Below are 15,283 nucleotides of genomic sequence, written 5' to 3'. Positions count from 1 at the left end.
GGAAAGAGTTTGGAGAGCCAAAGAATACGTGGAGAAAATATAATCTTTTCCACCTCTGAAATTGGTGACGGTGAATACGAAACAAAATCTTCTGTAGTTCAGCCATTGCTCCCTAATAGTATGACGTGTCAGCAATGATTGAATTTATTATTACTTTTTAAATATTCATCCTCGTGTTATACTTGTTTTTACGTTTTAAATATTTTCTTGCATTGTGGAGGTTAGATTTTAAAGTTTTGCATACTAATAATGGGTCTAGTTGTAAAATCAGAAAATGGGATGCATGAATTGAAATGCCTACCATTATTCGATGGCCAAAAATGATATACCAGAAACTTGGGGGAGGGGGGGGGGGAAATAATACTTATCATGGAGAAGGGGGGAAATATCCTTCGGAGAGATTTGCACTAAACCCGTAGCCAAACACGTTATTTTGCCGTTCATCGTGGTCTCTTGTCGGAGTATCTTCCCGGTTAGGGTTGAAGGAACATTGCCGATCGATCGATCCATTACTCGTCGATTCCAGAGTCAACGGCGACGAAGTTGTTGATACCTGGATTCAGATCCTGTATTATTATTGTCTTCGCCGCTTAAACTGGTACCTCTCCTATCTATTCTCTTTGAAAATTTTGCTTTGATCTGCAGAAAATAAGATGCTTCGATTCGATTAATTGCTACTTGGATGTCAATGTTCTGGATAATCTGGCGGTGATTTTGATAAGTATTCTAAATGTTTGCCTCATTCGCTGGTTTAGGTGATTTTTTTTTGGCTTGTTTTACGATGGAAATGGAGATGATTATTGGTTTTTCCTCAACATTGGGATTGTGAATAGTTAGACAAGTTTCTGCAGGGATCTTGGGCGGTTTATGGTTCAGAGGAGGTGTTTCTCTGAACGTGTTGGTTCTTCAGTAGAAGGGTTAGCTAATTGGTGTTACAATTCTTATGGGTATTTTCAAAATTGGTTCATGAATTCGCTGAATGTTCTTTTATATTTTCGAATTTGCACTACATCATACAGCTTGGAACTTCATGACTGCATTACCAACTGAAAATGAGCATGCCGGTTACCTAGATATTGGCATCTGCGGTAGACAAGTTTTATTTTTCATGATCTCAACCTCCTGCTACAAAATTTTACATTTTTGAATCTATCTGTTTGAGAATAGAGAAGAATCCAATAAAGGAACCCCCGGTATTTGGAAATGGGAGAGAAAGCAAAAGCAGAACCAGAGATGATGATCGAAGACGGGTTTGCAGATTGCTCTACAATTGATCCTGGAAGAGCGCGGTTCCCATGCTGCATCGTGTGGACACCTCTTCCCTTTATTTCATGGTTGATTCCCTTCATAGGCCATGTTGGCATTTGCAGAGAAGACGGTGTCATCCTTGATTTTGCCGGGCCGAATTTCGTCTGCGTGGATAATTTTGCTTTTGGAGCCGTCGCTCGCTATATCCAATTAAAAAAGGAAAAGGTACGTGTCAATTTGTTGGCTTTCGGCTTCTTCAATGCACCGTTCTCATCTTAACCTCATTAACTTTATCTTATATCTCAATTCTCAACAGGAATCTTCTATTTCTTCCAAATCTTGTATATTCAATGGGAAGAGCAAATACGAGGAAGATGCTAATGTATTTGAAGAACTGACATGGGATGATGCATTGAGAAAAGGCACACAGGAATACCAGCACAGATCGTACAACCTATTCACATGCAACTGTCATTCATTCGTAGCCAACAATCTGAACCGATTGGGCGTTGGGTCTGGCGGATGGAACATGGTAAACCTTGCAGCTTTTGTGTTCTTCAAGGGGCAGTGGGTGAGCAAAGCGTCCATGGCAAGGTCCTTCTTGCCGTGTGTGATAGTCTACGGTCTAGCCTTTGCACTGGGTTCTTGGAACTTCATAGCTTACTGTACTATTTTTGGGGTTTTGCTGGTGGGATGGTTCGTCCTTGGCACGTATTGTTTCAAGAACTTGATGCAGTTATAATAAGATTTTATGAGGGGAAGTGTTGTTTGAGATTGGGGGCACTTGATGTGTATGATATGTACCGGCCATATGTGGTTGGATACTATACTTACATGGGATGAAGATGGAATGGTCTTTGTGGGAATGTGAATTATCAGTTTGCTTGTGTGTGTGGACATTCATTATATAACTTTAGCAATACTTAGCATTATAAATCTTGGATTGAGAGTAGACATGTGGAGATGCGGAAGAACATGGGTCGTAATTACTTATAATAAGGTGAAACTTCCATTCCATAGTGACAAGAGAGTTGATATGAATCCCAACACTAATATCATTGGATTCATACAAAAAACAAAAGGAGAGAAGCTTCTCTTTCGGCATCTTCAAGCCCAGAAGAGAAGATTCATCCGAACAAAGGACCAGAAAAAGGGTCCATGATCTTTGGATACAAGCAACAAACCCTAATGATTAACAAAGAAAAGGGTTTATGCTCGATCTCAAAGTGACTAAACCCTAATAGTAATTGGAGTAATTACAATATCCAGAATAAGGATACTGATGATGATAGGGTAGGGGGCGTGGGGCCGAGGAGTAGTACATGGACGGAGGAGGGTAAGGGTAAGCCATGTCGGAATGAGCGTAACCAGAGGAGAAGGGCATGCCCTGACCGTAGTGGCCATAGTAGTTGTTGTTGCTGTTGTAATAATTAGGGTCGTATGGTGGTTGGTGCCCTGATCCCGTTTTCACAAACGCCATTTCCGCATCTTTGCTCGTCTTTGAACCCATCAGCTTCAGCAGCTTCTTTAGGTTTCCTTGCCCCGTAACATATGCAACCCCTTCCTCCACATCTATTGCGAAATTCCCTCCTGCATTATAATATATATATGAACGGTCCAAAGAAATCATACACTATGGTTTGTTGTATCATCATATGTTTGCGCTTATAAGGGTTTCTCGGAAAAATGAATAAACTATAAGAAGGTACAGACCTTTGATTTTCTTGAGGATTTTCGTCAAGCTCTTGTGCCACCCGGGTGAGTTAGTGTTCACCTTGAACCCACAAGTCTGCAAATACATAGGAATCTTATGTAAAACCAAAATATAAATTGTGCCCACCAATTTATGAGATGAGAAAATCGAACCAAACCATTTTTGTTGTCGGATCTTGTTTCGAAGAAAACATTTTTTTGACGAACTACTAGAACACGACGAGAAATAAACGAGATTGATTGTCGTTTGACGGTGTGAGCTTCGTGAACTCCTCGGACTCGGCCGTTGATTTTATAATGGATCGCGTGTATATTTTGTAACATTTGGATTTAAATTTTCTCCCTTTTTATGGAAATAAGGATCGATAATCTACAAAAATGGTTGGAATTTAGGGATTAGGGTCATTAATGTTACTATCTTTTCATTCCATATGTGGCTCTTCAACCCGAAAATAAGTCACCCCACCCATAGTAAATGTATATATTCAAACAATCTACGCATATATATACATGCATATACGTGTATATATATTCTCGTAATGATTTCATTAAATTCGGCGCAATATTCTCTGCGTGATTTAGGTCCCTATGAAATCACGGATTAGAAATACTGATACGAAAAGGCCGAAACTATTTTAAGGCCCGAGAGATATTAAACCCTCTGGAACTAAACAGCAAAAAGTCAAGGCCCAACTATGAGGCCCATTTAAAATGGGCTTTGTTGAATTAAGCCCAATGACGAAACCTCGTTCGTGTCACGGAATCCGTTCCTTCTCCGACGAATCGGCGAAATAAAAAACGGAAGAAAGAATTTTCCCCACCGGATTCAGATCAGTAATCTTCTTGTGTTGCTCTGCTATTTCTTCTCCAATTTCCTTTTTTTTTTTTTGTTCTTCTTCAAAATAATGGTCTCTTAGATTCATAATTGAAATTTGGAAGTGTGAAAATGGTTCTTTTGTTTTCCTGAGTGAGGATCTGACTCGTGGATATTATCGGCCGAAGATGAAGATGGGCAGCGGTGGCAAGGGAACGAGCTTGGACTCAGAGGATGAAGAAGAAATCAATGGCTTCTTGAAACGTTTCAAGATCAGGAAAAGAGATTTGCTCGCGTTTGTACAAAACAATTCAAGATGTCTGTGCTATGTAATGCAAGAATGTGTATCTAAAAGTAATGAAAGTGGTGGTCCAAACTCCTCTTATACTATGTAGTATACGAATGAATCTATAGGGCGGGTGCCCAGAAAAAAGAAGAAAAACAACAATAAATGGAGAAAAGGAGACAAAGAAAGATCTAGTCTTGTTTCCTTCGGGCATGTTTTAGCAGTTTCAAAACATTTTCGTAGACGACGAAGGTGATGGAAGAAGCAGGAACGTTTTTTAAAAGGTTTGCCGTGAGTCCCCTGTAGAAACCTCCAACGCCCTCAAACCTGCGGAAACGTATAAGCAAATGATCATCAACCACAAGAAAAGAGGAGCGTTAGAAAGAAGCAAGAAAATGTGTTATCAACCTCGCGGTTTCTCTGATGACATGCCAACTGTCCACGTATCTCGGAATTCCATTAGTACTCGGTCGTTGCTGAAAAGGACATGCATGCATGCACGTCAATCAACGTAGACAAGACAGCCAATCTCAAGAATTTTATAGTTTTTTTGTTTACAAGAAGGCAAAGTTGAAGTTGGAAATAATTGATATAAAACCTGTAACCGAGCTCTGATGACTTGAACCGGATACGTAAGAAGCATGGCGGCAATTTTGGAGGACCCACCAAGAACAGCATAGTCGGCCGAGTTCTATTGAAATGCAGGGAGCGAGTCAGATATGATTTACAGAATCAAACCTTGCAGAAAAGAAAAAAAAAAATCTATACCAATAGATCATTGGCAGTTCCACACGTTCTTCTCCTTTCTTTAAAATCCACAAAGACTTTGCGAAGCTCCTCATATGCTGTGAATTGAATAGCACCATGAGAAACCTGCTGAAGAAACAAAACTAGCACTGAATTCAAATCAAAATATTTTCCGCAAAGTATAAGATTTATATATGCGTGGCCAAAGAAGGAAACGAAAAAGGTTAAGACTCTTACACTCACTCTCGAATAGTCTTATGTGATATGGTCCTTGTCAGGAAAGAAAATGAAAAACACAGGCTCTGGTGTAGTTACTTACCAGTACCAGACTAGGGACAAACCCTTTGTAGAGTGCCCTTGGCCCTTCCTCTTTCAGTATGGTTCTAAAGGCATCTGAAATTCATGGTGGAGCAAAAGAAACCTTGAATAAGAAGAAACATAAAAGGGAACTGCTACTTCAATCTAACAAGTTATCAATCACACAACATAGTGCAAACCATATAGCCCAGAGTATGGTCGGGTTTGATGAAGAGGAGTCTGAAGCTGTAATCTTGTTTTCACAAGCCAAATCGGGTTTGTGCATAAACAGACCTGAACATATCATAATCTTGTCAGCGTTAAGAAAGGGACTTATCGCAGACCACTAAATATATGAGAGTTATGCTCACCAAGCCCCCTGCTTCAGCAGCAGAAGCAAGGTGAAGACTAGGACTGAGCTTCTCATCCCTGCCTCTAGAGTATCTCTGCTTAGCCCTTCCATAACTGCAGATAGCAGACATATACTTCCAGAACTTAATGATCATTCGGACAAGAGCTTAAATTGAAAACAGAGGAAATCATAGTCCAGCAGAAAGGAGAAGCAAGAAGAACGGAGAACACGATGATAAAAGAATGAGAATGATATGACCATAACAACATCTTAGAGGAAAATGTTAAGGAAAAAAAGACTAAATGCTGTTTGGCATCTTCAAGCTGCCATCATTGTATGAAAAATGGAATGATTTAACACTCACAAGAAGAAGTATAAACCCCAAGAAACAGTGGAACCTATAACCGCGGGAGAGAAACCTGCATATAATCCTCTCAAGCCCTGCAGAAGAAAGGAATAAATCATATCAGCTAATGAAGAGAAGAACAATGAGAAAGGGCAGTGGAGACAAAAGTCCAGTCACCAAGATATTTTCAAGAAGATTGGCAGAAAAACTATGAAAAATACTCTGAATTCCCACCGATAATGCCCAGAATAGCATAACCATTGAAGCAACCAGAACAGTAAATGCACAACCCATTCACTCCACCATGAACCAACACTCGTTTATCAATTGTTATGTGAACAACAGAGAACTTCACTGACTTCAGCATAGGGTAAAACTTGAAAACCAGAAATCTCCAAAGAAAAACAAAAGAAGGCTGAAACAGTGAAATGCATAAGAAACGAAATGGCATGTCAATTAACGACGACGTACGAAAAGGATGGGACTTTTTTTCTTTATTACACCGAACCTCGAGACGGGCAATGGTGAAGAGAGCGTGAGCGGTGTTTTTGTACGTCGGAAGATTGGGAGCTCTACCGTCGTTCACTGTTCAATCAGGCTATCAACTAACTAAAATCCGCAAATCCGTGGGTCTAATCAGATCGAAAGTAACGACAGACCTTGGAATCTCGTTCGGACCACATCGAGAGGGTGCATGGCGGCGACGGTGGCGAATCCCGCGACGGCGCCGGCGGTGGCGTTCTCCCACTGCCACTGCGCCGCCCTTGGAGAGCCTTTAACACAATCTAAGGGTTAATTCAAAGTACTCGTGAGTAGTTACAGAGATGCGATGAAGAAGCAAACGACCCGTCTGGAGAGTAGTAGAAACCGAAAACCCGCTGAAGAAAGATTCAACGACATAATTGCACACCAAAAAAGGGAGAGATCCGCCGTCCTCCCGCCGTCTCTCGCTGAGTTTCCGGAGGTTTGCGTGTCGATGTTGTTATTGGGCTTAAGGCCAACCCTAGAATAAACTATTTGGACCCTGAGGCCCAGATCTTATATAAACAACAATTTTCTCAACCCTGCCTTTGACCCCTAACTTTTACAATCTATCAAAAGGGTCCATAATACTTTAGAAAATAGAAACCAGATCCAAAATCACACGTGATGGGCTATAATTCGTAGCAATTTGTAAATTTTCATGAGAATCTTATGATAACCAGTAAAAAGATATATGCAGGCGTGACACGACGCATCATATTCAAATATGTCCAAGCATTGATTCAAACGCGAAATACAGAGAAATCATCATCAAAACAAGAAAATTAAACCCATACATCAAAGAAGAGAAATCCAAATATCCATCCATGCAAATATGCAAAAGCAACCCCACTTAATCAAGAGATTAAACATGATTAACCCTCCGGCAAACCCTCCTAATCTCGCCCCTCGCCCCCGTCAATGGCGAGATGTTACCCATCTTCACCATCGACTTCGCAAACTGCTCGAAAAAGGCATCCTCATTCGCCGCGTAAAGCTTCACCAGCTCCTTCGATTCTCTGTTCTTCGTGAAGAGCACTTCGTCAGAGCTCAACAGTCCCTTGTACATTATCAGGTTCTTGAAGTAATGGTTGTCGAACTTCGTCGGCGTGACAAAGTCCAGGAAGAAGAGATTCTGGTCGCCGCCGGACCTCGGACACCGGGGACGCAACGTGGCGGCGTACGATTGGTCGAGGGTCATGTCCGGTTTGCCGTTCCCGGACTGGTTGTACAGCCTCTGCCGGAAACTTGTGCACCTCGAATTTCCGATAGTGTGGCTCCCTGTAATAATTGCATGTCATTTCCATGCGTTTCTCATTAAAAAAAACTTGACATTGACGCAGGATGTCGTTTTTCGTGATTCGTGGAGAGGAGAGTTGGTGTATGTATATATGTATGTACGTGTACGTGTATATATACCAGAAAGAGCAACAAGATCGACGAGGTCGAGGCCCTGACGCTTGAACTTGGTGAGGATGGTCTGAAAAGTGTTGTTAGGGGCTGGAATGTCGTTGTTGGACCCGCTTAAGCTTGCCCCTTTTGAATCTCTTCTTCCCAGAGGCACTTCCCAGCTCGGTCCACCCGTCTATATAGACACCGTACAAAAACATACACTAAACCATAATACGAGGAAAACCCACTTATATATATATGTACATGTGGCTCGGAGTTTAGCTATGTGGGCTTACAAGAACGGTGGAGTCTCTAGCGGCAAGAGCCAAGGCATCAGCACAAGAAACTGTTTCGGGGCACTCCTTCTCCAATGCGTACTTAATCTCGTCGATGACTTCGAATCCTCGGGCCGAGTTTCTGTTCGGGTTTGATCTTTTCTCACTGACGATGCTCCCGCTGCTGTCTAGCAACAGCGATGCATCACATCCCTGCCGACAGTACATTAGCAACATATCTTGTAAGGGTTCTTGTTTTTTTTTTCCTTTAGAAGCGTACAAGAAAACTGAAATGACTGCGAAATTTAGTAAGAAAACAGACGGAGTAATAAAGGAGATATGCAGAACCTTGACGAAACAGTCGTGGAAATGGAGCCTAAGCAGTGATGCGGCCATTCGTGGATCCTTGGCAAATGCTTTGGAGACTATGGACTTAACAATATCTTGAGCTTGGGGACAAGAGTGGTCGTAGAACTGAGGGAAGAGATACCCACTTCCGTAGGTTTGGGAACAGAGACAGAGAGGAAAGAAGGCAATGAACAAGGCAAAGAGAACAGAGCACGATGACTTAGCCATTTCCACTGTTTCTTTCCCCCGCCTTTGGTTCGAGGTTTCGTTGAACACGAGTTTCAGTGTGAGATGACGGGGCTTATTTATACAAGTAAGGGAGAAAATATAAATTCAAATTCAGAAGAATATCATTGAACAAATGGTTGGAGTTGGTACCTAACTAAAACCATTGGGTAGGGGGTTAAATTAAAATAAGAATCATATATTATATGGGTTATCATCATTGACTGATGGATTTGTTAAGAATTATATTCCTTGTCTGCCCCCTTCGCACCACATGAATTCTGTTCTTCATTATATTATTATTGTTATTCTCTAACCTTTTGTCTGTTTTTGTTTTGTTTCTCTGTCCTCAAACCTTAATTTAGGACAAATTCCAAGCGAAACGCCTTCGAGATTTTGCAAATTTAGGATTTACAAAACAGAATCATTTGGATAATAGTCAGAAAGGTAATGCTAATTATCTGTCAAGCAAAGCGATGGGTTAATATTATATCGTAACCGTCGTTAACAAAGTTTTTTTTTTTTCTTGTTGGATAATGGCATGTGACATTAGAAAATCTTATGTGCGATTTGCCAGATCGAGGAACAGCTTCACCTGCTCTCTTTTGACAAAACCCTTGACAAAACCCATGCTTCTTTTGCCCTTTTTGTTCTCTTACGTGTAACTCTCTCTTCTTTCATGTGAAGCCCATATAGGCCCAAAAAGGAACAATATTATTATGGGCCCATTAGTTTGTTGGACAGTGCACGTGCGATGAGAGATAAACCCATATTCTCCAATCTCCATTACACATCATTTTATTTGATAATTATTTGATACAAAACCACGCTCCTGGTGGTAAAATGACCCATGCGTCGAAGGGTCACATACTAAGACAACACGCATAAGTATCACAGACCAAGATTATTATTACTCGTATGTATACTATCAGCACACCCATATTATAATTTATCGTGCTTCCGATTGGTTATAAAATAAGGTGTGATATATGTATATATAGCTTTAGTGCTGGTGGCTCCCGGGAAGTTTCTCCTTGATCTTCTCCATCATGCCCTTCTTCTCATGGTGCTCGCCTCCACCGACGTCATAGGCCGTCGTGGTCGCCGTCCCCGTAGATTGCTCGTGATGCTGACCTGGCAGCTTCTCCTTTATCTTCTCCTTCAGCCCCTTCTTCCTTCTCCCTCCTTGGCCATCATCCTCCGACTGTTCATGCCAACAAATGCACCATCAAATTTTAAGGAACATATATATATATCTATAACTATACATATATATTTTTATGTACGCTATCGCACCGAGCTGGAGCTGCCGCTGCCAGAGCGGTGAAGCATTCCGGTCAAACCACCGCCTTCCTTGTGATGCTCCTGGCCGTGATGCCCACACGCCACCGGAGCTCCTCCGGTTGTTCCGTATGTGCCTCCGGTGGCTCCGCCAGTGGTTCCGTAGGTTTCGGTGCCGGTACTGTGAATGGGGTTGCCGTACTCGTCCACCTGCTGAGTCACGTTTCCGTACTGTTCGGTGGGCTGTGCTCCGTACTGGTTCTGGTAAGAGGCCATCTTCTTTTCTTTTTCTTGGAATCGGGCAGAACACGGAAGTCAATTAGCTTATGTTTTGTGTATGGTGTATTGTGTGGAGGTTCGATAATCGTGACAAGGTGGATTTTATAGAGCCGTTTAGGGATGGATCGATCAGAGAGAAGTGATGAGTCTGATAGTGACCGCGACACGTGGCTGATTGGGAGGACATTTGGCATGGTGATATGATGACACGCGTCCAGTATTGTCGGCTGGAGATTAATGATTCATGGATTCGGGCTTCGTTTTGATCACCGACCTAACGTAAGATCTTTTCTGTCGTGAAGAGTCCGAAGGAGGAGTGACACGTGTGCATGCATAACGAATCAACGTAATCCTAACGGTCGTTCTAAGATTTTGACCCAAAGCACTACACCACAAACAATTCTTCCATTTTTTTTTTGTGTCGGCAATGAAATTAACTCTAAAAATGCGCGTTTCCTCTCGTGTAGTTAACATATAATTGTGGAATGACCCAAAAGATCGTGAATGAGTGGTCAAATTTGGAGTAGAAGGTAATTTCATATTGAGGTTGAGTGTTCGATTCCTGACTGGTGGGGAGGGAGGTAATTTCTGGGTTTATATGATCCATATACAAAGGCTGCTCCCGAGTCGGATGTTTACCTAGTCAGCGCATCCGAAGGGTAGCAGTTAGGGATCCTCCGTTATAAAAAAAATAATAATAATTGTGGAATGTATCGTTTATGGGCCAGAACCCTCACAATAATGATGCAACGTGTATTTCTTATGATAATGTTGAATATTTGTCATACGGATCAGGATCCGCATCGATCCATTTCAATTAGCTTATCAGCGTTGTAACATCGTAACCGTTTTTATCGGACGGACCAAACGAAATGCGTCGTCCAATTCATACGAATGATCATTTTCAAACTCTAGATCTTCCGATGTTCTTCGGAAGGGAGGATCGCATGCATCGTTAGAGATTATATAAACTCAAACTCTTCATATTTCCTAACATATATTATTTCTCACAGGATAATTTTTTTCCTAATATCCAACCCGAGACGAGCGAATTTTCAAATATTGAATCTAAGTATCCTTCAATGATCTTGAATCACGTACCGATCAAAAGAAATCGTGACTAGTGAATTATCACCACTCCAGTTCATAACTTGTATCCAAGATTGAGCAGAATAATTGGTAAGGGATAAAGTATAATTTTTTTTATAATTTATATTTGAGTTTTTTTATATATTTATTCGGATTTTTCTAAAATATATAATTGAATCGAAAATTCGGTAAAATTGTTTTAGGAAACTGGTTTATTTACTATAGTTCTAAGGCATGACTCGCCCTTTAGCCCCCATAAAAAAAAATCAAGCCAGTCCATGAATGTTCGGCCCAAGTAGTAAGAGTGTCCTTTTTAAGCCTATTAAAATTTATTATAAGCCTATTATAATTTATTAAATTAATGAACCCAACCAAAAATGTGTGTCCAAGGGCCCATTCAAAGTTTCAAACCCATGGATCATAAAACCTCTGCTAAACCTTTGCATACACATATATAATAAGACCGTTTTTTTTTTGTTTTTAATCGTGCGAGACTTCGATACGCAAGGCGAAAGTCGAACCCTAGTCACCTTCTCCATCTCTCGCCACAGACAGGTATGCTTGCTTCTCTCCATCTCCGCGACCAACGCGGAAACTTCGACATCACTCTCTCGAAAATCCGAAGCCAAAAGCTTTAGCCATCAATGACGCCTTGAGATTCGATCCCTTTCTTATTTTTTTTTCTGGGTATTTGTCGATTCGTGTTTTGGAGCAGAATGATAAGTTCAGTGTCATGGGTCCCGAAAGGGGCTTCCAAATCCGTGCCCGCTGTTGCTGAACTTCCTTCCAAGGATGAAATCGAAGAACTCATAAAGAACGGCGCTTTCGAGAGAAGGTTTTGTCTCTGTCCATTTGCCTGTTTGCATTGTTGTTTCACATGGAACTTTAATCTATTTGGTATTTTTTTTACGTTTATCGGTATGTCGCAACGTTCAGTGACGATGCTGAGAGTAACGACAATGAAGAAGAAATGGGTTTTGTCGCCGAAGCTGATAAACCCGGCGATGGAGTTGCTCAGGCATTAACTGTGGCAGAAGCACTTGGGAAATCTTCAAAAACCAAAGCTTCTTCGACGATGGATGTGGATGATGTTGCTGATGGGTTGAAGGAACTTGACATGGATAATTACGATGAAGAGGATGATGGTATGTCGCCTCTCTCTGTTCCATTTTTCTGCATCAAGCTTGTAAAAATTATTGGTCAAATAGATTATATGATATCCCTTACCTTCTCGAATTATTGGTCAAGGCTGTTAGGAATAGACATGACAATATGACGTAATGCTAAACTCTTGGAGATCGTGTACTTAGCCTAAGCTTCTATCAATGTTGAATACCTTGTACGAGTACATATCTGATCTCATTTTGCAGATAACTGAATGATGCATTCATGTCAATACACTAGTGCAATTATACCTTCATTCTTTTTTTTGGACTTTAGGAGTTGAGCTTTTCAGCACTGGGCTTGGGGATCTTTATTATCCAAGTAATGAGATGGACCCATATTTGAAGAATAACGATGTAAGCCCTGCTATTGATTAGTACGCTGATGGATGAGCATTGATATTGAGATGTAATAGCATATTCTTCCAGGAGGATGATAATGATGATGATGATGATGATTCAGAGGACCTCGAAGACTTGACCATAAAGGCAAGCGATTCAGTCATTGTTTGTGCTAGGAACGAGGATGAAGTCAGCCATCTGGAGGTAGGTCAAGTGTAATTTGTGCGGAATTATTATCGTTTTGTGCATGGCGCAAATTTGTTGATGAACACTTATATAGTGTTTAACGGCAAACTTCAACTTCTATTCTTGGGCAGGTTTATGTATACGAGGAATCGGGTGATGGCACACCAAACATGTTTGTACATCATGACATAATTCTCCCAGAATTTCCTTTGTGTACTGCATGGCTTGATTGCCCTCTTAAAGGAGGAGAAAAAGGTTAGAAACTCAGTGTAGCAGTTTATTAACTAGGCGAGAGGCTTTTTTCTACGTTAAAGCCATTGCTTTATTGAATGGTTGTTTCCGTATTGGCAGGGAATTTCATAGCTATTGGTTCAATGGGACCCTCAATAGAGATATGGGATCTTGACATTGTATGTAAAAGTCATTCTCTTTGATGTTTAAGTTTCTCTTGCGTGCCCGATGATATACTTTTTGAAGTTCATTATTGTTTCTTTCAGGTGGATGAGGTGCTACCATGTGTAGAATTAGGCGGGATAGTCGAGAAGAAGAAGAAGAGCAAGAAAAAGAAGAGTAATAAAGCGGTGCATCTCTGACTATGCTGTTTCAGTTTTTGTTTTTCTTGGTAAGTTTGATGTATCTATTTATTTGATTGTGTCCCTGGCTTAGACATCAGTTAAGTACAAAGATGGTAGCCATACGGGATCGGTGCTTGGTCTAGCTTGGAACAAGGAGTATCGGTAATTTTAAGATTTTTTAGTTCCTCGACTGACAGTGTGTCATGTTTCTGAGGTTGTTTCTTCTGACTGTACATTTGTTTGGTTTTATTGGGGGAAAAAGGAATATACTTGCTAGTGCCAGTGCTGACAAACAAGTTAAGATTTGGGATGTTGCTGCTGGCATATGTAACATTACTTCAGAGCATCATACAGACAAGGCAAGAACTTAAAAAAATGCGTTTGCTGCTTTAGCATCTTAATCTCACTGGAAAGCGAATAGCATAATCTAATCTACTGCATATTTATTCCCTCGTGTCATTGATCTTGCGTGCTTTGTCACAGGTTCAAGCTGTGGCATGGAACCATTTTGCTCCACAAGTTCTTCTGAGTGGGTCATTTGATCACACCGTAGTATTGGTAACTGATTTCTCTCTGTTTCGTTCATGCTTTTGGTCTGTACTATATGATAGATCTCTTCACCTGTCTCTTCTTTATCATACATCACAGAAAGATGGGAGAAATCCTTCACATTCTGGTTTCAAGTGGTCTGTCATGGCTGAAGTTGAAAGCTTGGCCTGGGATCCACACACTGAACACTCCTTTGTGGTAATACATTATATGATCCCTCTGTCATGATGACTTCTCCATGTAGAGCGGTTTCGACATTTTTTCTATAAATTATGTAATTTTGTAGGTAAGTCTCAACGATGGAACGGTAAAGGGTTTTGATATAAGAAGTGCACAAACAGGTTCAGCTTCTGAACTAAAACCGAGTTTCACTCTCCATGCGCATGACAAAGAAGTCACATCTGTCTCGTACAATCCTTCAGCACCTAATGTATGTTCCCTCTCCCTTTTACCCGCCTCGTGTATTTGCCGTTACCTCCTTTCACTTGGATCGGCAACCGTTTTTGCTGACGTTGTATGTATCTACTCGCAGCTTCTTGCGACTGGGTCGATGGATAAAATGGTAAAACTTTGGGATCTATCCAACAACCAGCCTTCTTGCATTGCTTCTCAGAACCCGAAAGCTGTAAGATGTCACAAATATTGTCTTCTGTCCTTTTTCACTGGCCAAAGCAGCGCCTCTTCTTGATCCTAACCCGACATTCTTGTTCATGATATCATCAACAGGGAGCAGTTTTCTCAACATCCTTCTGCCCAGACAGGCCATTCTTGCTTGCCATCGGTGGCTCAAAGGGGAAGCTACAAGTGATGCCCCCCACCTATATATATATACACCCTTTGAGTTCCTCTGTAATTAAACTTTTAATTTCGGGGATGATTAACCGTTAATCGCCATTTGCAGGTGTGGGATACGCTGTCTGATGCAAGTGTCTCGAGAAGATATAGGGGCAGCAGCTGAAAAATAAGGAAAACTTGTGACAAGAAAAAGAACCAACCTGCCATCTAAATTTTGTAGTTAGTTTGATAATACCAATGTATTGATGGTTTCTTACAGTATGATGGCTTATGTCTCCGCCTTTCATCTTCTTGATTGTTTGGTTTCTTTCTTCTGTTGTGGTTGTGGCTCTTGCTTTTGGTGTATTTACAGTTTTATGTTACATACGCATTAATGCGTTTGGATTCTATGCGTGGTGGAAGATTTCCATTTCAATGTGATAATTTTTGCGCCATGGTAATGTTTACAAGTAAAAAGAA

The 15,283-nt window shown here is 41.0% G+C and overlaps 7 protein-coding genes across 8 annotated transcripts in view; 3 read left to right on the top strand and 4 right to left on the bottom strand.

The window, feature by feature from the left end:
• The window catches only part of LOC104821311 (WAT1-related protein At3g53210), a 2,138-nt gene extending 1,905 nt beyond the window's left edge, over positions 1–233 (top strand). Inside the window, exon 7 of the mRNA XM_010552136.2 lies at positions 1–233. Within this exon, the coding sequence (XP_010550438.1) occupies positions 1–138 (138 nt within the window). The 3' untranslated portion in view covers positions 139–233.
• A 144-nt stretch (positions 234–377) lies between these two features.
• Positions 378–2,135, top strand: LOC104821309 (protein RTE1-HOMOLOG). Of its 2 annotated transcripts, XM_010552134.1 has the most exons (3): positions 378–598; positions 1,168–1,473; positions 1,565–2,135. In XM_010552134.1, the coding sequence occupies exons 2-3, from the start codon at positions 1,204–1,206 to the stop codon at positions 1,988–1,990; spliced, it is 696 nt and encodes a 231-aa protein (XP_010550436.1). In that variant the 5' UTR covers positions 378–598; positions 1,168–1,203; the 3' UTR covers positions 1,991–2,135. The 2 variants fall into 2 exon arrangements, with proteins under 2 accessions (XP_010550436.1, XP_019058983.1); XM_019203438.1 differs by lacking the exon at positions 378–598 and having other exon boundaries at positions 605–1,473.
• Positions 2,136–2,485: 350 nt separating this feature from the next.
• LOC109116996 lies at positions 2,486–3,431 on the bottom strand. Its single transcript, XM_019203414.1, has 3 exons — positions 3,423–3,431; positions 2,962–3,037; positions 2,486–2,838 (listed from the first exon to the last, which is right to left on the bottom strand). The coding sequence occupies exons 1-3, from the start codon at positions 3,429–3,431 to the stop codon at positions 2,486–2,488; spliced, it is 438 nt and encodes a 145-aa protein (XP_019058959.1).
• Positions 3,432–4,010: 579 nt separating this feature from the next.
• Positions 4,011–6,592, bottom strand: LOC104821307 (folate transporter 1, chloroplastic; the record flags this gene model as incomplete). Its single annotated transcript, XM_010552132.2, has 10 exons — positions 4,011–4,388; positions 4,470–4,537; positions 4,660–4,752; positions 4,830–4,934; positions 5,128–5,201; positions 5,306–5,399; positions 5,477–5,570; positions 5,822–5,898; positions 6,312–6,388; positions 6,463–6,592. Coding segments are annotated over 10 exons (948 nt in total), but the record flags the coding sequence as incomplete, so codon positions are not given.
• Positions 6,593–7,043: 451 nt separating this feature from the next.
• On the bottom strand, positions 7,044–8,604 carry LOC104821306 (peroxidase 72). Its single transcript, XM_010552130.2, has 4 exons — positions 8,341–8,604; positions 8,014–8,205; positions 7,745–7,910; positions 7,044–7,606 (listed from the first exon to the last, which is right to left on the bottom strand). The coding sequence occupies exons 1-4, from the start codon at positions 8,566–8,568 to the stop codon at positions 7,191–7,193; spliced, it is 1,002 nt and encodes a 333-aa protein (XP_010550432.1). The 5' UTR covers positions 8,569–8,604; the 3' UTR covers positions 7,044–7,190.
• A 731-nt stretch (positions 8,605–9,335) lies between these two features.
• On the bottom strand, positions 9,336–10,207 carry LOC104821305 (dehydrin Rab18). The gene is made up of 2 exons (XM_010552129.1): positions 9,862–10,207; positions 9,336–9,769 (listed from the first exon to the last, which is right to left on the bottom strand). The coding sequence occupies exons 1-2, from the start codon at positions 10,120–10,122 to the stop codon at positions 9,569–9,571; spliced, it is 462 nt and encodes a 153-aa protein (XP_010550431.1). The 5' UTR covers positions 10,123–10,207; the 3' UTR covers positions 9,336–9,568.
• Positions 10,208–11,679: 1,472 nt separating this feature from the next.
• Positions 11,680–15,258, top strand: LOC104821304 (periodic tryptophan protein 1 homolog). The gene is made up of 16 exons (XM_010552128.1): positions 11,680–11,769; positions 11,930–12,049; positions 12,151–12,359; positions 12,655–12,734; positions 12,807–12,923; positions 13,037–13,160; positions 13,257–13,315; positions 13,403–13,486; positions 13,572–13,642; positions 13,743–13,839; positions 13,964–14,038; positions 14,129–14,227; positions 14,316–14,459; positions 14,562–14,654; positions 14,756–14,833; positions 14,931–15,258. Exons 2-16 carry the CDS (start codon positions 11,931–11,933, stop codon positions 14,985–14,987), a joined length of 1,506 nt encoding a protein of 501 aa, XP_010550430.1. The 5' UTR covers positions 11,680–11,769; position 11,930; the 3' UTR covers positions 14,988–15,258.
• The last annotated feature ends 25 nt before the right edge of the window (positions 15,259–15,283 follow it).

The sequence above is a fragment of the Tarenaya hassleriana genome, unplaced genomic scaffold, assembly GCF_000463585.1.
Source record: "Tarenaya hassleriana unplaced genomic scaffold, ASM46358v1 Cleome33, whole genome shotgun sequence".
Lineage (NCBI taxonomy): Eukaryota > Viridiplantae > Streptophyta > Magnoliopsida > Brassicales > Cleomaceae > Tarenaya > Tarenaya hassleriana.
Note: the sequence above shows the minus strand (reverse complement) of the source record. Positions and strands in the feature narration are given on the sequence as shown.

Coding starts and splice junctions, on each gene's coding strand:
- LOC109116996 (XM_019203414.1), bottom strand. Junction 2,839..2,961: donor AATCCTCAAGAAAATCAAAG/GTCTGTACCTTC, acceptor ATTATAATGCAG/GAGGGAATTTCGCAATAGAT.
- LOC104821305 (XM_010552129.1), bottom strand. CDS start 10,122: ATGGCCTCTTACCAGAACCAGTACGGAGCACAGCCCACCGAACAGTAC. Junction 9,770..9,861: donor GCAGCGGCAGCTCCAGCTCG/GTGCGATAGCGT, acceptor TGGCATGAACAG/TCGGAGGATGATGGCCAAGG.
- LOC104821309 (XM_010552134.1), top strand. CDS start 1,204: ATGGGAGAGAAAGCAAAAGCAGAACCAGAGATGATGATCGAAGACGGG. Junction 1,474..1,564: donor TCCAATTAAAAAAGGAAAAG/GTACGTGTCAAT, acceptor AATTCTCAACAG/GAATCTTCTATTTCTTCCAA.
- LOC104821306 (XM_010552130.2), bottom strand. CDS start 8,568: ATGGCTAAGTCATCGTGCTCTGTTCTCTTTGCCTTGTTCATTGCCTTC. Junction 7,911..8,013: donor CTAGAGACTCCACCGTTCTT/GTAAGCCCACAT, acceptor GTGTCTATATAG/ACGGGTGGACCGAGCTGGGA. Junction 7,607..7,744: donor CGATCTTGTTGCTCTTTCTG/GTATATATACAC, acceptor CAATTATTACAG/GGAGCCACACTATCGGAAAT.
- LOC104821304 (XM_010552128.1), top strand. CDS start 11,931: ATGATAAGTTCAGTGTCATGGGTCCCGAAAGGGGCTTCCAAATCCGTG. Junction 13,161..13,256: donor TCTTAAAGGAGGAGAAAAAG/GTTAGAAACTCA, acceptor CCGTATTGGCAG/GGAATTTCATAGCTATTGGT. Junction 13,487..13,571: donor AAAAGAAGAGTAATAAAGCG/GTGCATCTCTGA, acceptor TCCCTGGCTTAG/ACATCAGTTAAGTACAAAGA.